This window comes from Mesoplodon mirus, assembly GCF_964341445.2.
Source record: "Mesoplodon mirus genome assembly, chromosome: 14".
Taxonomy (NCBI): Eukaryota; Metazoa; Chordata; class Mammalia; order Artiodactyla; family Ziphiidae; genus Mesoplodon; species Mesoplodon mirus.
The window spans coordinates 63,884,657-63,899,157 of record NC_138990.1 but is presented as its reverse complement, the minus strand read 5'-3'; the positions used below and the strand labels follow the sequence as shown (position 1 = coordinate 63,899,157).

General features: G+C 35.9%; 1 protein-coding gene across 2 annotated transcripts in view; it reads left to right on the top strand.

Moving 5' to 3' along the window:
- The window catches only part of FBXO11 (F-box protein 11), a 100,892-nt gene that overhangs the window by 85,023 nt on the left and 1,368 nt on the right, over positions 1–14,501 (top strand). For both annotated transcript variants that reach the window (XM_082642838.1, XM_082642837.1), the window contains exons 12-22: positions 4,769–4,986; positions 6,447–6,532; positions 7,378–7,472; positions 8,408–8,530; positions 8,616–8,701; positions 9,344–9,420; positions 9,513–9,656; positions 12,419–12,529; positions 13,262–13,369; positions 13,692–13,800; positions 14,392–14,490. In XM_082642838.1, the coding sequence (XP_082498964.1) occupies positions 4,769–4,986; positions 6,447–6,532; positions 7,378–7,472; positions 8,408–8,530; positions 8,616–8,701; positions 9,344–9,420; positions 9,513–9,656; positions 12,419–12,529; positions 13,262–13,369; positions 13,692–13,800; positions 14,392–14,490 (1,256 nt within the window). The remainder of the gene's footprint in view (positions 1–4,768; positions 4,987–6,446; positions 6,533–7,377; positions 7,473–8,407; positions 8,531–8,615; positions 8,702–9,343; positions 9,421–9,512; positions 9,657–12,418; positions 12,530–13,261; positions 13,370–13,691; positions 13,801–14,391; positions 14,491–14,501) is intronic.

Sequence of the window (14,501 nt, the reverse complement as noted above, 5' to 3'; positions counted from 1 at the left end):
ATTCCTTCTTTTTCTTTTACATAACAATGCCAGTCTCACTGCTAAAAGTAATTTTTCTGTCAGTGTTTACAGTTCCCCAATTCTTTGTTTTTTGTTGTTTAATGTTCAATCTATTGCAGTGTTATTTTCATAAAGTAAAGTAAAATATCATAGCAGTGCCAAATTGCTATAAAATTTTTGAGACATTCTAAGTTTATGAGCTTAAACATGATAGATTGACAGTTGACAGACTGTAGAAATATGGTTTTCCTCTCCTTTCATTTCACTTTACTTCGGATAGTCCCCCTTAGATAGGAAATAACAAGTTTTAGATGATAGAAATTGCACATCAGTGTGTTTCTTCTTCAGATTTACTTCTTGTGCCTAAATTATTTTAATGAAAATATTACTATGGGAGTATTTCCTTCCTCTCCTGTGTTCTGTTTGGGACACTAGATCTCACTACTTTAGTAAAAGATCATTGGCTAGGCTTGCTTATTAGAACAGTTACTTGCAGGCTTCCCTGGTGGCACAGTGGTTAAGAATCTGCCTGCCGGGGAGGGAGGGAGATGTAAGAGGGAAGAGATATGGGGACATATGTATATGTATAACTGATTCACTTTGTTATAAAGCAGAAACTAACACACCATTGTAAAGCAATTATACTCCAATAAAGATGTTAAAAAAAAAAAATCTGCCTGCCAGTGCAAGGGACACGGGTTTGAGCCCTGGTCTAGGAAGATCCCACATGCCGCGGAGCAACTAAGCTCGTGTGCCACAACTACTGAGCCTGCGCTCTAGAGCCCACGATCCATAACTACTGAAGCGCGTGCACCTAGAGCCTGCGCACCGCAACGAAGAGTAGCCCCCGCTCTCCACAACTAGAGAAATGCCCATGCGTAGCAACGAAGATCCAACGCAGCCAAAAATAAATAAATAAAATAAATTTATTTTAAAAAGAACAGTTACTTGGGGAAACATACCTTGCTAAAGGTGTATGGTAACATTTGCTCTCAGCACCTTATTCTTATCCAGATATCACAGTATTTGGCAAGTGTTTGATTGATTATAGTTTGGGGTTGTAGACATTTATTTCAATGAAGGTAGCATATTTTTTTCTCTTTACTTTTCATTATTTTTTTTGTTTTATTTGGAGAGTTTTAAGAGAAACTCTTGAATGCCTTTCACCTTATAGTATTTAATAAAGATTATTTCACTTTAAAAAATTTTAATGAAAAATACTTAATCTCACCTTTTATTTTTATATCAGTGTTAAGTTTGTAACTTGAGAGAATGATAATTTTCAAGGACTTATTGTAATGTATATGGCAGAGATTTAGAAATGCTTGTGCTGAAAAGTTAACAACCTCTTATTTTAAAATATAGAAGAAGCCTTAGCAATCTGGTATCTTCTGGTAGGGAAATAAATCATTTTATAATATGGGGTAGTCCGGTAAAATGTCTGTGCCTTTGCAGTTTTGTATTTGTGTTGGAGCTTTTGTGGTTTGCATCGTAAAAGGCAAAGTAGAGTTCTGTTTTCTACTTACAGTCTTGTATTATTAGACCATTTTGCACTTAAAGGCATTTCTTAACAAAACAGGTGCATTTCATTAAATGTGCTTTAAAGCAAAATTACATTAACTGAATCCTTTAATCCATAATAGATAGGTTTTCTTCTGATATTATAAAACTATAAGTCAATCAGTTGTTCCCTTTCTGAATGTAATAAAATCACCGTTGTAGCAATGTAAGAGGCTTCTGGTTTTAAGAGCATGAAGGAAAAAATTTTTTCTCTTTTCGAAAAAATTTTGCTACTTTCTTTTCTTGAAAGTTACCTTAAAACAAAACTACAGATTAAAACTCCCATCTCTGATGGAACTAGGGGACATTTTTAACCTCTAATCTAAATTACAGTATGGTAAAATGACCATGTGACTATGACCATAGCAACCAGTTCAGATTAGAGCAGGTTTTATAATGGGGGCCTCTGGACAAGGGAAAATGAGGAGAGGGGGGACTGCTGTTTGCCTTAGTAAACTTGTGGATCTATTTGACTCTCCTAGGTGTGCAAAATTGAAACCTAAAGAAAGCAGGGCATTCACTGGTGGTCCAGTGGTAAGGACACTGCGCTTTCACTGCTGAGGGCGAGGGTTCAGTCCCTGGTCAGGGAACTAAGATCCTGCAAGCCGTGCAGTGTGGCCAAAAAAGAAAACAGAGAAAGAGCATCCATGCATTTGACAATTTTTTAGTAGGTATACTGTAGCAAAGTATACTTGCAGTACTATATGTTGAACTAGCCCGGACATGACACTGCCTGTTACTGCAATCTTCATGGAAGCCCAGTAAATAGCATACCTTTACCTGCCGCATTCTGAACAAATTAAGAAATTAAAGGGACTTCCCTGGTGACGCAGTGGTTAAGAATTGGCCTGCCAATGCAGGGGACACAGGTTCGAGCCCTGGGCCAGGAAGATCCCACATGCCGTCGAACAACTAAGCCTGTGTGCCGCAACTACTGAGCCTGTGCTCTAGAGCCCATGAGCCACAACTACTGAGCCTGTGTGCTGCAACTACTGAAGCCCACGAGCCTAGAGCCCATGCTCTGCAACAAGAGAAGCCACGACAGTGAGAAGCCCGCGCACTGCAACGAAGAGTGACCCCCGCTCACCACAACTAGAGAAAGCCCGCGCGTAGCAGTGAAGACCGAACACAGCCAAAAATAAATAAATAAATTTTTTTAAAAATCCCAACTGGATTTCTTAAAAAAAAAAAAAAATCAAAACCATGAAGTAGCATGAAGAGGCTGAAATATCAACTTCATTACTCTTAGAGGTTAAGTCGGAAGATACAACAGAATGAGAACCAGATAAGTCTGTTTAACTGAATCCCAAATGAAATAGGCTTATTAGACAGGCAGTGTTCATGGGGTAGTAACAGAAGGCATGCTCCCTAAAGGCAGCTCATTTCCATGAGGAAAAGGGTGAAGCTGAATTGAGCATACTCAGTTTATTATTTCCCAAGTTTACCATTCAGACGTGTCATGCAACTCCTGGCAGAGAGAGACAAGTTGCACTCCCTTCTCAATGATGAAAATACCAGAAATGTGGAATTGTTCCAGTCTGACATTAAGCTCTTTCAGTCTAGCCTCTTTTAGCATTTGTTTTTCTTTCTTTGATGCTCAGTTTTGCCGTAGTAGTCTATATACATACACCTGGTGTCCATCCATTTTTATTTGGTATAAAATCAAAGAAGAAAAAACTTTTTTTATATTTTAAGAAGCCATTTTTGATGCAATCCCCCAATTTTTTTTAAAAGAATAAGATTATAACCCATATGTTAACAGGTAAGTTATAAGTGATTTGTACTTCATTTTTGGAAAGTGAAACCTGAAAACTACTTCTAAATGTTATTCTCAGAGAGCCATTTTCTTAAAGAGTTAATTATGTAGTGTATTAGAATACTCGGAATTATATCCTGTTTTAACCTCTGCTGAATTTGGCAAAAAGCCCTACTTGAATGCTTACCATGTGTAAAGTTTTATATAGATGCTCCAGAAGTTAGTGTAGTCCTTTCTCTTCAGGAGCTTATGATCAGGTAAAAATGGATATGGCAAATACAATACAAGGCAGTACCTGGAAGTAGCATAAGAAAATACTTACTGCTAAAGGGAATTTAAAGAGAGTACACGTTCACTTTTTGAAGAGAGATAGACAAGGAGGATGAAATAAATGGCTTTTAGAAGTGCCATCTTATAACTATCTCATTTTTTCCTCTAACATTCCGTCTGATTGAGTCTTAGAATTTAGGATATCAGTATTACAGTAACGTTTATCCACACTAGAAAATAAGTAAATTTATCTGTTATAGAAAATTTAAGAAATTTAGAGAAGTATAAAGGATACAGTAAGCATCCATAATACCACTACTCATTTAATCACGCTCATATTCTTTTTTTTTTTTTTTTTTTTTTTAATTTTTTTTTTTGCGGTACACGGGCCTCTCACTGTTGTGGCCTCTCCCGTTGTGGAGCACAGGCTCTGGACGCGCAGGCCCAGTGGCCATGGCTCACAGGCCCAGCCGCTCCGCGGCATGTGGGATCCTCCCGGACCGGGGCACGAACCCGTGTCCCCTGCCTCGGCAGGCAGACTCTCAACCACTGCGCCACCAGGGAAGCCCCACGCTCATATTCTTGTTTCATCCTTCAAGTTGTTTTTCTTCAAATACAATTGACATCATACTGAATGTAGTCTATCTTGAAGTATATACTGTTCTTTTCATTTAACATGATAGTATGTGTAACATGAACACAAGCCTTCACAATATTTTATTGAGCTAGTTACCTATTATTGGGCTAAGATGAACATTACTTTGTGTGTCTTTTTCTGTAGTCTCTGATTATGTCCTTGGGTCACCTTTTTAGAAGTTGATTTCTTGGGGCATTTTTAAGGCTCTGAGAGTTTATTTTCTTTAGTACTTAAATAAACTTTTTGTTGAAGGATATATATTCTTAGTGGTAATGGTATTTATTTCTATTTATTGAATAAATCTTTCCCTATTTTTCTTTCCTGGGTTTGAACATACTCACATTAATTAGAGAATTTATAGTTCTCTGTTTTACTAAAACATTTAAAATATGTATCATTTGAAATTTAGTATATATCTGTCTATGTTTCATTCTTAACTCTTGAACATCTCTGATAATTTTGAGGTATACATTAAAAAGGCTTTTTAATATCATTTCTTTTTGGAAAGTAGCTTTACCTACAGGTTTAATTTCTGTTTTTTCCAGGGTTACTTTGAAAGTTGCAACATACACAGAAACAGGATAGCAGGCTTTGAAGTAAAAGCTTATGCTAACCCCACAGTGGTTCGATGTGAAATTCATCATGGGCAGACTGGAGGAATATATGTTCATGAAAAAGGAAGAGGACAGTTCATTGAAAATAAAATCTATGCAAACAACTTTGCAGGTGTATGGATTACCTCAAATAGTGACCCAACAATAAGGTATTTATATATAATTATGGATGGAAATTATGTTTTCACTTTGTTTTGTGCTATAAGAAAATTTAAGGTACTTAGCTTTAACTCTTACTGTCTTTCCTAGACACCTGACTACTATAAAATAGATTTTCCTAGTAAAAGTCTGTGCATCTGAATGAGCATAGCTATTGCATTTATTTTGGGGTGTTCTGTTTGTTTTTTTCGTGATGTAAGCCACGTAAGATACTTTTTATGAAAAATAGAAAATGCTGTGATTTTTATTTTAAATTCATCAAACTGCATTATAGATGAGTAAATAGGGCTGTGATCTTCCCTTGAAATCTGAATGACCTTCCCCCCCCCCGAGAGTCAGCAGATAGAATAACCCAGGAAATTAATTATCTCAAAGATACTTAGAGAGACCAAGAATAACAGAGAGTCAAAACTTCAAGCTGTCACCTTTCTTTAATAGTTCCTACCACTTCCTCTGGCCACAGTAAGGAAACAAACAGATCCAGTCTTAAAGGCATTGGCTAAGACTGTAGAACAGAGCAATTATAATTTAATCAAATACCATGAATTATTTTTGTCAAATTTTTTTCCACTAGCTTTATAAAAGTTGATTATGTGATTGCCATCTTAACTACTATTCAGCAAATGTTTATAGATGAGCTAAGAAAAGTTCTTTTAAATGGATTAGCTTTTTTTTTTTTTTTTTAATCTTAATAGGTTTTGGGTTTTTTGTTGTTGTTTTTGTTTTGTTTTTTTGACCGCGCAGCTTGTGGGATCCTAGTTCCCTGACCAGGGATCGGATCCAGACCCCCTGCAGTGGAAGTGCGGAGTCCTAACCACTGGACCACCAGGGAATTCCCTGGATTAGCTCGTTTGAGGTGATTTTTTTTTTTTTTTTTTTTTTTGCCAACGTTGGGGGAAGATGTGGAATCTTTTTTTAAATTTATTTTTATTTTTGGCTGTGTTGGGTCTTCGTTTCTGTGCGAGGGCTTTATCTAGTTGTGGCAAGCGGGGGCCACTCTTCATTGCGGTGCACGGGCCTCTCACTATCGCTGCCTCTCTTGTTGCGGAGCACAGGCTCCAGATGCGCAGGCTCAGTAGTTGTGGCTCACAGGCCTAGTTGCTCCACGGCATGTGTGATCTTCCCAGACCAGGGCTCAAATCTTTGTCCCCTGCATTAGCAGGCAGATTCTCAACCACTGCGCCACCAGGGAAGCCCGAGGTGAATTTTTAAGAATGCTGTTTCATCTCAAATACTAGGTGGCTTTTCCAAAGCTTTAAGTCTTAGAAAGAACTGGGAGGGAAATCACCTAGTCCCTCATTTCATAGATTAGGAAACTGAGGCCCATAGAAGTTAAATAATTTTCTAAGTCACATAAACATGAGTGGCCTTACGATTATTGTATAAAACAAGCAAGCTTTTCTGAATAGATGCTTTTTTGTGTTTTGGGTTTTTTTCCACATAATTATAGGGGCAATTCTATATTTAATGGAAATCAAGGTGGAGTTTACATCTTTGGTGATGGACGAGGCCTTATTGAAGGAAATGACATTTATGGTAAGCATGTGGTTCTATAAAATTTTAGAGCTTGACCTGTGTTCCTGACATTAGCAAAAGGACCACTTGGAAACGTTCTGAGTAGGAGAACTGATCCAGTTTTTTTAAATTCTCAATAAAGATTATTCTGTGACATTTATTCACTTAACAAACATTTACTGAGTACCTTCTAAGTACTAAGCAGTATTCTACATACCAGCGATAAAAACAAAACTTAAGACCCTAGTCTCACAGAGTATCTACAATTCCCTTACATTCACTCCATTGTTTAACAGTTAATAAATTATTTCTGTGGTAGTTTAATACACTTCGGTACTAATTAGAAAGGGAAAACCCTTATTCCTCATTAAAACTTCTGAGGTATTAATTTAGCAAACAATTATTAGGTATCTATGTGCTAGACACTGATATGTTCCTGGGCTTCCTCTTTTGCTAACACTTACTGGATAATACTTACATAAAGCTTACTCAGTGCCAGGCACTTTTTTGAGCACCTTACCTGAATTAAGTCATGTAGTGTTTATATCAACCCTGTGAAGTAGACACTATTAAATATCCCCACTTACTGATCAGGAAACAAAGGCACCAAGAGGTTAAGCAGCTTATTCAAAGTTACACAGGATTCAAAACTTAACAGCCTGGCTCTAGAGTCTTTGGTCTTAACCACTATACCTATACTGCCTACAGTCCTGCATCTTCTTACACTCCTAGTTCCCTTAGTTTTGTCTTGGAATGCTCGTGGATCATAAGTATCTTTCTGAGTATGACATATTTCACAGAATTGTGCTCTTACTATGTTCCATTAGGCTCCATATGTTGATATTGTAACTTTTATTTTTAAATAGGCAATGCATTAGCAGGAATTCAGATTAGGACAAACAGTTGTCCAATTGTTCGACATAACAAAATTCATGATGGCCAGCATGGTGGAATTTATGTGGTAAGTTAATGAATACAGTTCTAGAATCTCATTCATCAAAATCAGGTTAGAAAAGGGGGTGAGGGCAGAATTATGTCTACATTTAGGTAGGCCATATTCAACTTTTTCTCTCTGCCAGTGTGTGAATGACTTAAAAGCTTCTAATTATAATTGGCAATATGGGCTGAACTCATAACAACAACTGGTTGGCAGTCTGAGTTATATTTGTTACACTGGGATTTTGCCAATGTGACTACCATGAGTCTCTGAAATTTTCCAGAAGTAATAAGTAAAATCATAATATCACTGAATATTAATGATACTAGACTTGAATATTTTTATCTTCTGAAAAAGCCAAACATTTGAATTTATATTGAAACATAATTTAAGCATCTTGCAAAGTTTAAAAACCTATGTATTAGTCCTATGTCTCCTGTCATCATGGTATCTGAAACTGTTACTCAAGTAAGAAAACGTAAGGGAATTTCAGAAAGGTCCTGTGTAATGCCAGGTATGACTCTAATTTTTATTCACAGTTCTAGAAATATTCATGTCTTAAATCTTCTAAAAATAAAAATTTTAGTAACTTGAACCTTGTTTTGAAGTGATTTCACCAATGATAAGTTGAAATAACTATTAACTTCCTAGTGAGGGATCTTCAGTTTGTTATATATCTTAGAATAAAATAAGTGTTTTTGTTAAACAAAATTGAATGCTACTACTCTTACTATAAGATTTAAAAGTACAAAACCACATAAGGAACAGTATAAAAACTCTGAGAGCTTAAACTTAGGTAGAGGCTATGTGAAAGAATGTTATCCATTTATCTCCTTATTCAGATTAAAAAACAAAAATTGAGATTTTTTTGGTCACAACCATCTTAAAAGAGGGAATACACTATAAACTACTTGGCTTATACAAGATACATATTGTAAATCAATGTAACTTTTATTTAGCATGAGAAAGGACAAGGCGTAATAGAAGAGAATGAAGTCTACAGTAATACTCTGGCTGGGGTCTGGGTGACAACTGGCAGCACTCCAGTACTGAGAAGAAACAGGATACACAGTGGCAAGCAGGTAAGATTATGTTAGACTCTCAGGAAATATATTGTTTTGTAAACACTTTTTTTACTTTGAAAATTTCTTTTTTTAATTTTTTTAGGTTGGTGTTTATTTTTATGACAATGGACATGGAGTACTAGAGGACAATGATATCTATAATCATATGTATTCAGGGGTTCAGATAAGGTAAATGTTTTCATATTTGGCTTTCTTTGGGGAGGGAGTTGTATGTGGGGTAGGCATGGCATACCCCAGTATAATAGTCAGGTGTCTAGGAAAAACAGTAAGAGTTAAAGCTAAGCAATTAAGCATGGCCTAAATTGTCAGAATATAACTTTTCTTAGACTGTCTGAGGACAGCAGCCAATGGCACCTGACATGCTGTACCTGGCTTATTAAATGGGAGCTTCTGTTTTTATGCTATTTGTGCAAAATTAATAGTTCTTACACCCCTCTTTCTTGTATATTAAGTTTTTGTTTTGGAACTGTCGTACTCCTGATCATATAATTCAGTCCTTTATTTTATATATGAGGGGAGCATATAATAATAAAAGTTACTTAATCTAACCTCCTCAGTTTAGTTTACATATTAGGAGACTCTGTAGTAATAACATAATCTATAGCTAAGTGTGTTCTGTGGGAAATAGAATTAAGCAAAATTAAACCAGTTTCTTTACTGACAGACTTCTCAGAGCATCTTGAAGGTGATGCTTAATTATTTAGCTAATTCTTACTATGTAAATTTAATGTGGGTTTTCCTACTGTTATCTAACACGTGATGTGGGAGTAGAAGCAATTGAAATGGCATTATTTTCTATTCTATCCATAGGACTGGAAGCAACCCCAAAATTAGACGCAACAAAATCTGGGGAGGACAAAATGGTGGAATTCTAGTTTATAATTCTGGTATGTTTAATCTTTTAATTTTTTTTCTTGGTGCTATTAGTCTTTAGAAATATACTTTCTAAATAACAAAACCTAAATCTTTGCATTTATAGGTCTAGGTTGTATAGAAGACAATGAAATATTTGACAATGCAATGGCTGGAGTCTGGATTAAGACAGATAGTAATCCTACACTAAGAAGAAATAAAATCCATGATGGAAGAGATGGTGGCATCTGTATATTTAATGGGGGTCGAGGTATTGTTGTTAATTTTGCATTAGTAAAAAACCCAGTTTTCCATTATTCTTCCATATCTTTAATGATCAATGACATTGCTATTTAATGTTATAAATGAGGGACTCACAGTCTTTTTCCTTATCAAGTCTCAAGATGTTTTAGGAGGTTAGTGCCTAGAGTTAAAGGAGACAAATGTTTACAGAATTTTCCTTTTCCTTCAAGCCACCTTGAGTGTGCCACTTGTTAGCGAGTCTTTTTTAAGGTAGCAGAATTTGTTTACACCCTCTCTCTGGACCTTTTAATTATTCAGAATAGTGATATGATTATAATAAACTTCAAAGTCAAGTTATAGAACTAGGTGTGGAAAATTAATTGGTCTGTGAATATATATAAATGTCTGTAGTAAATAAGGATTGCTTTGTACCTGTTCACAACTGTCTTCGTTGGAGAATGGAATTAATTAAGCCAAGATGTGCTCAGTTTGGTATCCATAAAGGTCAAATCACTTTACATTGAGGCAAAAGTTCACAGTCCCTGCCCCTTGCAAAGGCATAATTGTTCATAAAGAGAGACTGGGAGAGACTGTCAAATGCAAATTATCACCATTCCTGAAACATCAGTAACCCGGCATTATACATATCTTGTATAGAAGGTTAGCTAGTCACTACTCTAATATACCAAGATTTAATCAACAGAATTTACTACTACCACCAAACAATGATGATTCCATTAATGACACAGACTCTCAAGGAGCTTATAATCTAGTAATTCAGTAAATGACATTATCTCTGATAGGTTTCTTTGTAAGATATAATGAGGAAACAGTACAGAATGGTTGGTTTTATTTGTAAGGTGTTGGGAAGGGTTCTGGAGTAAAATCTTGAGCTGTGTCTTGAAAAATGAGTATTTACTGGTAAGTTGGGGGGTAGGGGGTTGAAGGCCATTCTAAGTGTAGAAAGTATAGTTATTTCATTCTTTTGTTTGTTCTGTGCATACTTACTAATTGAACATCACTGTACCAAACACTGATACAGATGCTAAAAATAAAATGGTGAATAAAACAGTACTACATCCAGAAAGTTGATAGTCTAATGGAGTGGCACATTGTAAGCAAAAGTCTAAAGGAAACAAAGTGGTGTTTAGTAAGGCAAGGGATACTGAAAGTCGAGGCCGGAAAAGGGGGCAGCGCCCAAATCGTAAGAGGCTTTGTTTATATATACAGTATAATGAAAAGGCTTTGTATATGTGCGGTACAGTTTGGACTAGATCTTAGCAACAGCATTTGAGGAGGTTATAGTGGACATATGCAAGATTAGAGGCAGGGTCTTGGAATAGTGTTTTCTAGGGGAAAGGGAATTTAGAAGTCAATACTGTGAACTACTACAGATGGATCAAATATGTACAGAAATAAAAACATTTCATGTCTTCAAGGGAGCAGAGAAACACTAGTACACAACTAAATATGATTCACTGTGATACATAAGTAGATTTTATAGGAGTAATATTAACTAATACTTATTTAGTATTGTGTACTTTTACATGTATTAACTAATTTAACCCTCATAATATCCCTATGTGGTAGGTGCTATTATGCCCATTTTACAGATAAGGAAATTGAGACAAAGAGAAGGTAAGTAATTTGCCCATTCAGAGTTTGGAAGTGGTGAAGTCAGTATTTGAAGGCATGAAGTCTCATTCCTCAGCCCACTCTTAATCATTGTTATCCTGCCAGAAGAGAATTAATAATTAACTTGATGGAGGAAAACTGAAAACCTCCCAGAGGAAGTGTCATTAAGAAGAAAGAGTACAGGACATTGCAGAAGGAGGAAATAATATAAACCAGAGGCATTAGGGATAAAAATGTATAGCATATTCAGAGTGTAGGTAATATAGTGTGAGACAGAGGAGTAGGTTGGGGGAATTTTTTTTTTATCTTTTATAAATTTATTTATGCATGCATGCATGCATGCAGGCTGTGTTGGGTCTACCGTTGCTGCGCGCGGGCTTTCTCTGGTTGCGGCGAGCGGGGGCTACTCTTCGTTGCAGTGCATGGGCTTCTTATCGCAGTGGCTTCTCTCGTTGTGGAGCGTGGGCTCTAGGTGTGCGGGCTTCAGTAGTTGCAGCACACGGGCTCAGTAGTTGTGGCGCACTGGCTTAGTTGCTCTGTGGCATGTGGGATCTTCCTGGACCAAGGATGGAACCTGTGTCCCCTGCGTTGGCAGGCAGATTCTTAACCACTGTGCCACCAGGGAAGTCCCCGAGTCTTTTGTAAATAGCAAGTTAATTTTAAACTTTATTCTGATAGTTTTTTATACAGATAAAAGGATATGATAGAGTGGTGGGAAACACAACAGCAGAAGAGAGGTTGGAGTGAAAGAAATGGATCAAGGAATGCTGATAGGGGCCGGAAAGAATCGGCTTGAACTAAAACATGGAGAGTGCAAAGGTTCTAAAAATATTTCAAAGGAATTAATTTTAATTCAGCAGGGTTCAGTAAGAATCAGCTTTGTGCCAGGGCACTAGGGATTCATAAGCTAGAAATGGTCCTTGCAACCATGGAACTTCAGTTTCTTGGTTAGAATGGTTACCTGCCAATTTTAGCAATTTTTGGTTAAATTCTACTTTAAATATCTATGAATTACTAATAAAATTTCTTTTCAGTTGAAAAATTAGTCCTATGAATTTCACAATCCAGTTAATAAGAAAACCTAAATACCACCAAAAAGGCTAGTAAAATTTGCTATATGCATTAGCCTTAATCTGGGGAAATATTTTATTATAGGTCTCCTTGAAGAAAATGATATTTTCAGGAATGCTCAAGCAGGTGTTCTCATCAGCACTAATAGTCATCCAGTCTTGAGGAAAAACAGAATATTTGATGGATTTGCTGCAGGTTTGTATTTTCCTTTGTTACCTGTAGCTTGTTTTCTGTACATAAAATTGATTCTTGGTATCTCTTTTGCTTAGTAACTAAGGTGTGCAAAAGTGTGCTGCAGAAGTTGGCTGAATGCCTGTTAACAACTGCTTATAAGAGCACCTAATCCAAGTTTTGGATTCTTCCACTCTAAGCCAACTTTATAATATTGCTCTTGTAGTTCAGTAGTAGTTATGAATCATTAATTGCATAGAGTAAATACAGGCTAGTACTACCATTAGAAATAGATTCAGATAAATTCAAGCCCTCTGGCCTCACAAACAGAATGTTTTTTTAAAGATCTTGGTAAGTGAAATCCAAGTATCATGCATATATTTCAACTTTTTGCCACTGAAGAGGATTTCTCTTAATAATTCCAAATAACCATCTAGCTCCTACCTACACATATTTCTGGGCCCTATCTTCTTCTTAGTTTGCAAAGAAAATTTTAAATGTAATTATTAATAAAAGTAAATTACAAACCATCTGTATCATTCCTTTAGCAGGGATAGAGGATTATCAACAGTGGAAAGTGAATTGAATGTTACTATAAACAATTCAAATAAACATTTGCATGTATTTCTTTCGATGTTAACAGTTAATATACTTTTTATGTAAAAGAAGTAGTTCACTATATTTGCTATATTTCAGGTTTCTTTTAAGAAACTATATATAAAGTGATGCATCTGCTGTTTGTAAATTTTGCTTCAGGTATTGAAATTACAAATCATGCAACTGCAACACTAGAAGGCAATCAGATTTTTAACAACCGGTTTGGAGGCTTATTTTTAGCATCTGGTGTTAATGTGACAATGAAAGGTATGTTGGAGTCTGTGTTCTGCCTATAATGCAGTAAATATGCCATGAAAAGATGATAGAAGCCATTGTTATTCAGTAACTTAATACCTTCTGTCACTGTATAGTAACCAGCAATTCAAGAGAACTATTTTGAAAGAGTTTTGTTTCACCTTGTCCTAAATAGTTGGAGTATCTGGTACAAGGAAAACTCATTTCTATTCTTAGCCGATTTTTTTACTTCACTGGTTAGCCTCTTTTAAAGTTCTTAACTCTATTAAAATAATCCTGTAATTTGCTATCTTAAGTCTTTATACTCTAGGATTTCTTATTTTTTTTATTACAGATAACAAAATAATGAACAATCAAGACGCCATAGAAAAGGCTGTTAGTAGAGGCCAATGTTTATATAAAATATCAAGTTACACCAGCTACCCCATGCATGATTTCTACAGGTATATTTCTAAATTATTTGTGAGTCTTGAAATGGGAGAGTAAGATTTACTTTTCTAAACTGACAAGAATTCACATATTTAGCTTTCCCTTAAATGTATGAGCTAAGAAAGTAAATTGGGTATTTGCTAATGAAAAATATAACTGAAAATTTTATTAATTGTCCACATTGAGTTCTGTGATCAATCTACTTTGAGGATCCTGTTTGAGACCGTAATATGGGAAAATGTAATACTGCAGTAACTACTGATACCACTGAAAATGTGAACCATATTGTTTTCCTAGGAGTTTCAAGGTAAAGCTGTCATTAAGTGTTCCTTATATCCCAGCCACCATGAGTGGGTTTTGACTCCCCCTCCCCCATACTGATTCAGTGAAGACTTGATAGGAACTTGTTTTCCTCAGAAGACACAAAATAGGAAATTCACTTATTCCATTAAAGTCCCTTTTCAGAATTAGACTAGATTAAAGCCACAAAAATTGGGGGCCTCTTTTCTTATAAGCCAAAGGCCATAGGGTAATATATAAACAAATTGCAGTATTTTGAATAAATAACATGATCAAGGAAAATAATGTAAGCTTTTGCTTTTTAGATGTCACACTTGTAACACCACAGATCGAAATGCCATATGTGTGAACTGCATTAAGAAGTGCCATCAGGGACATGATGTAGAATTTATTAGACATGATAGGTATGTATGTA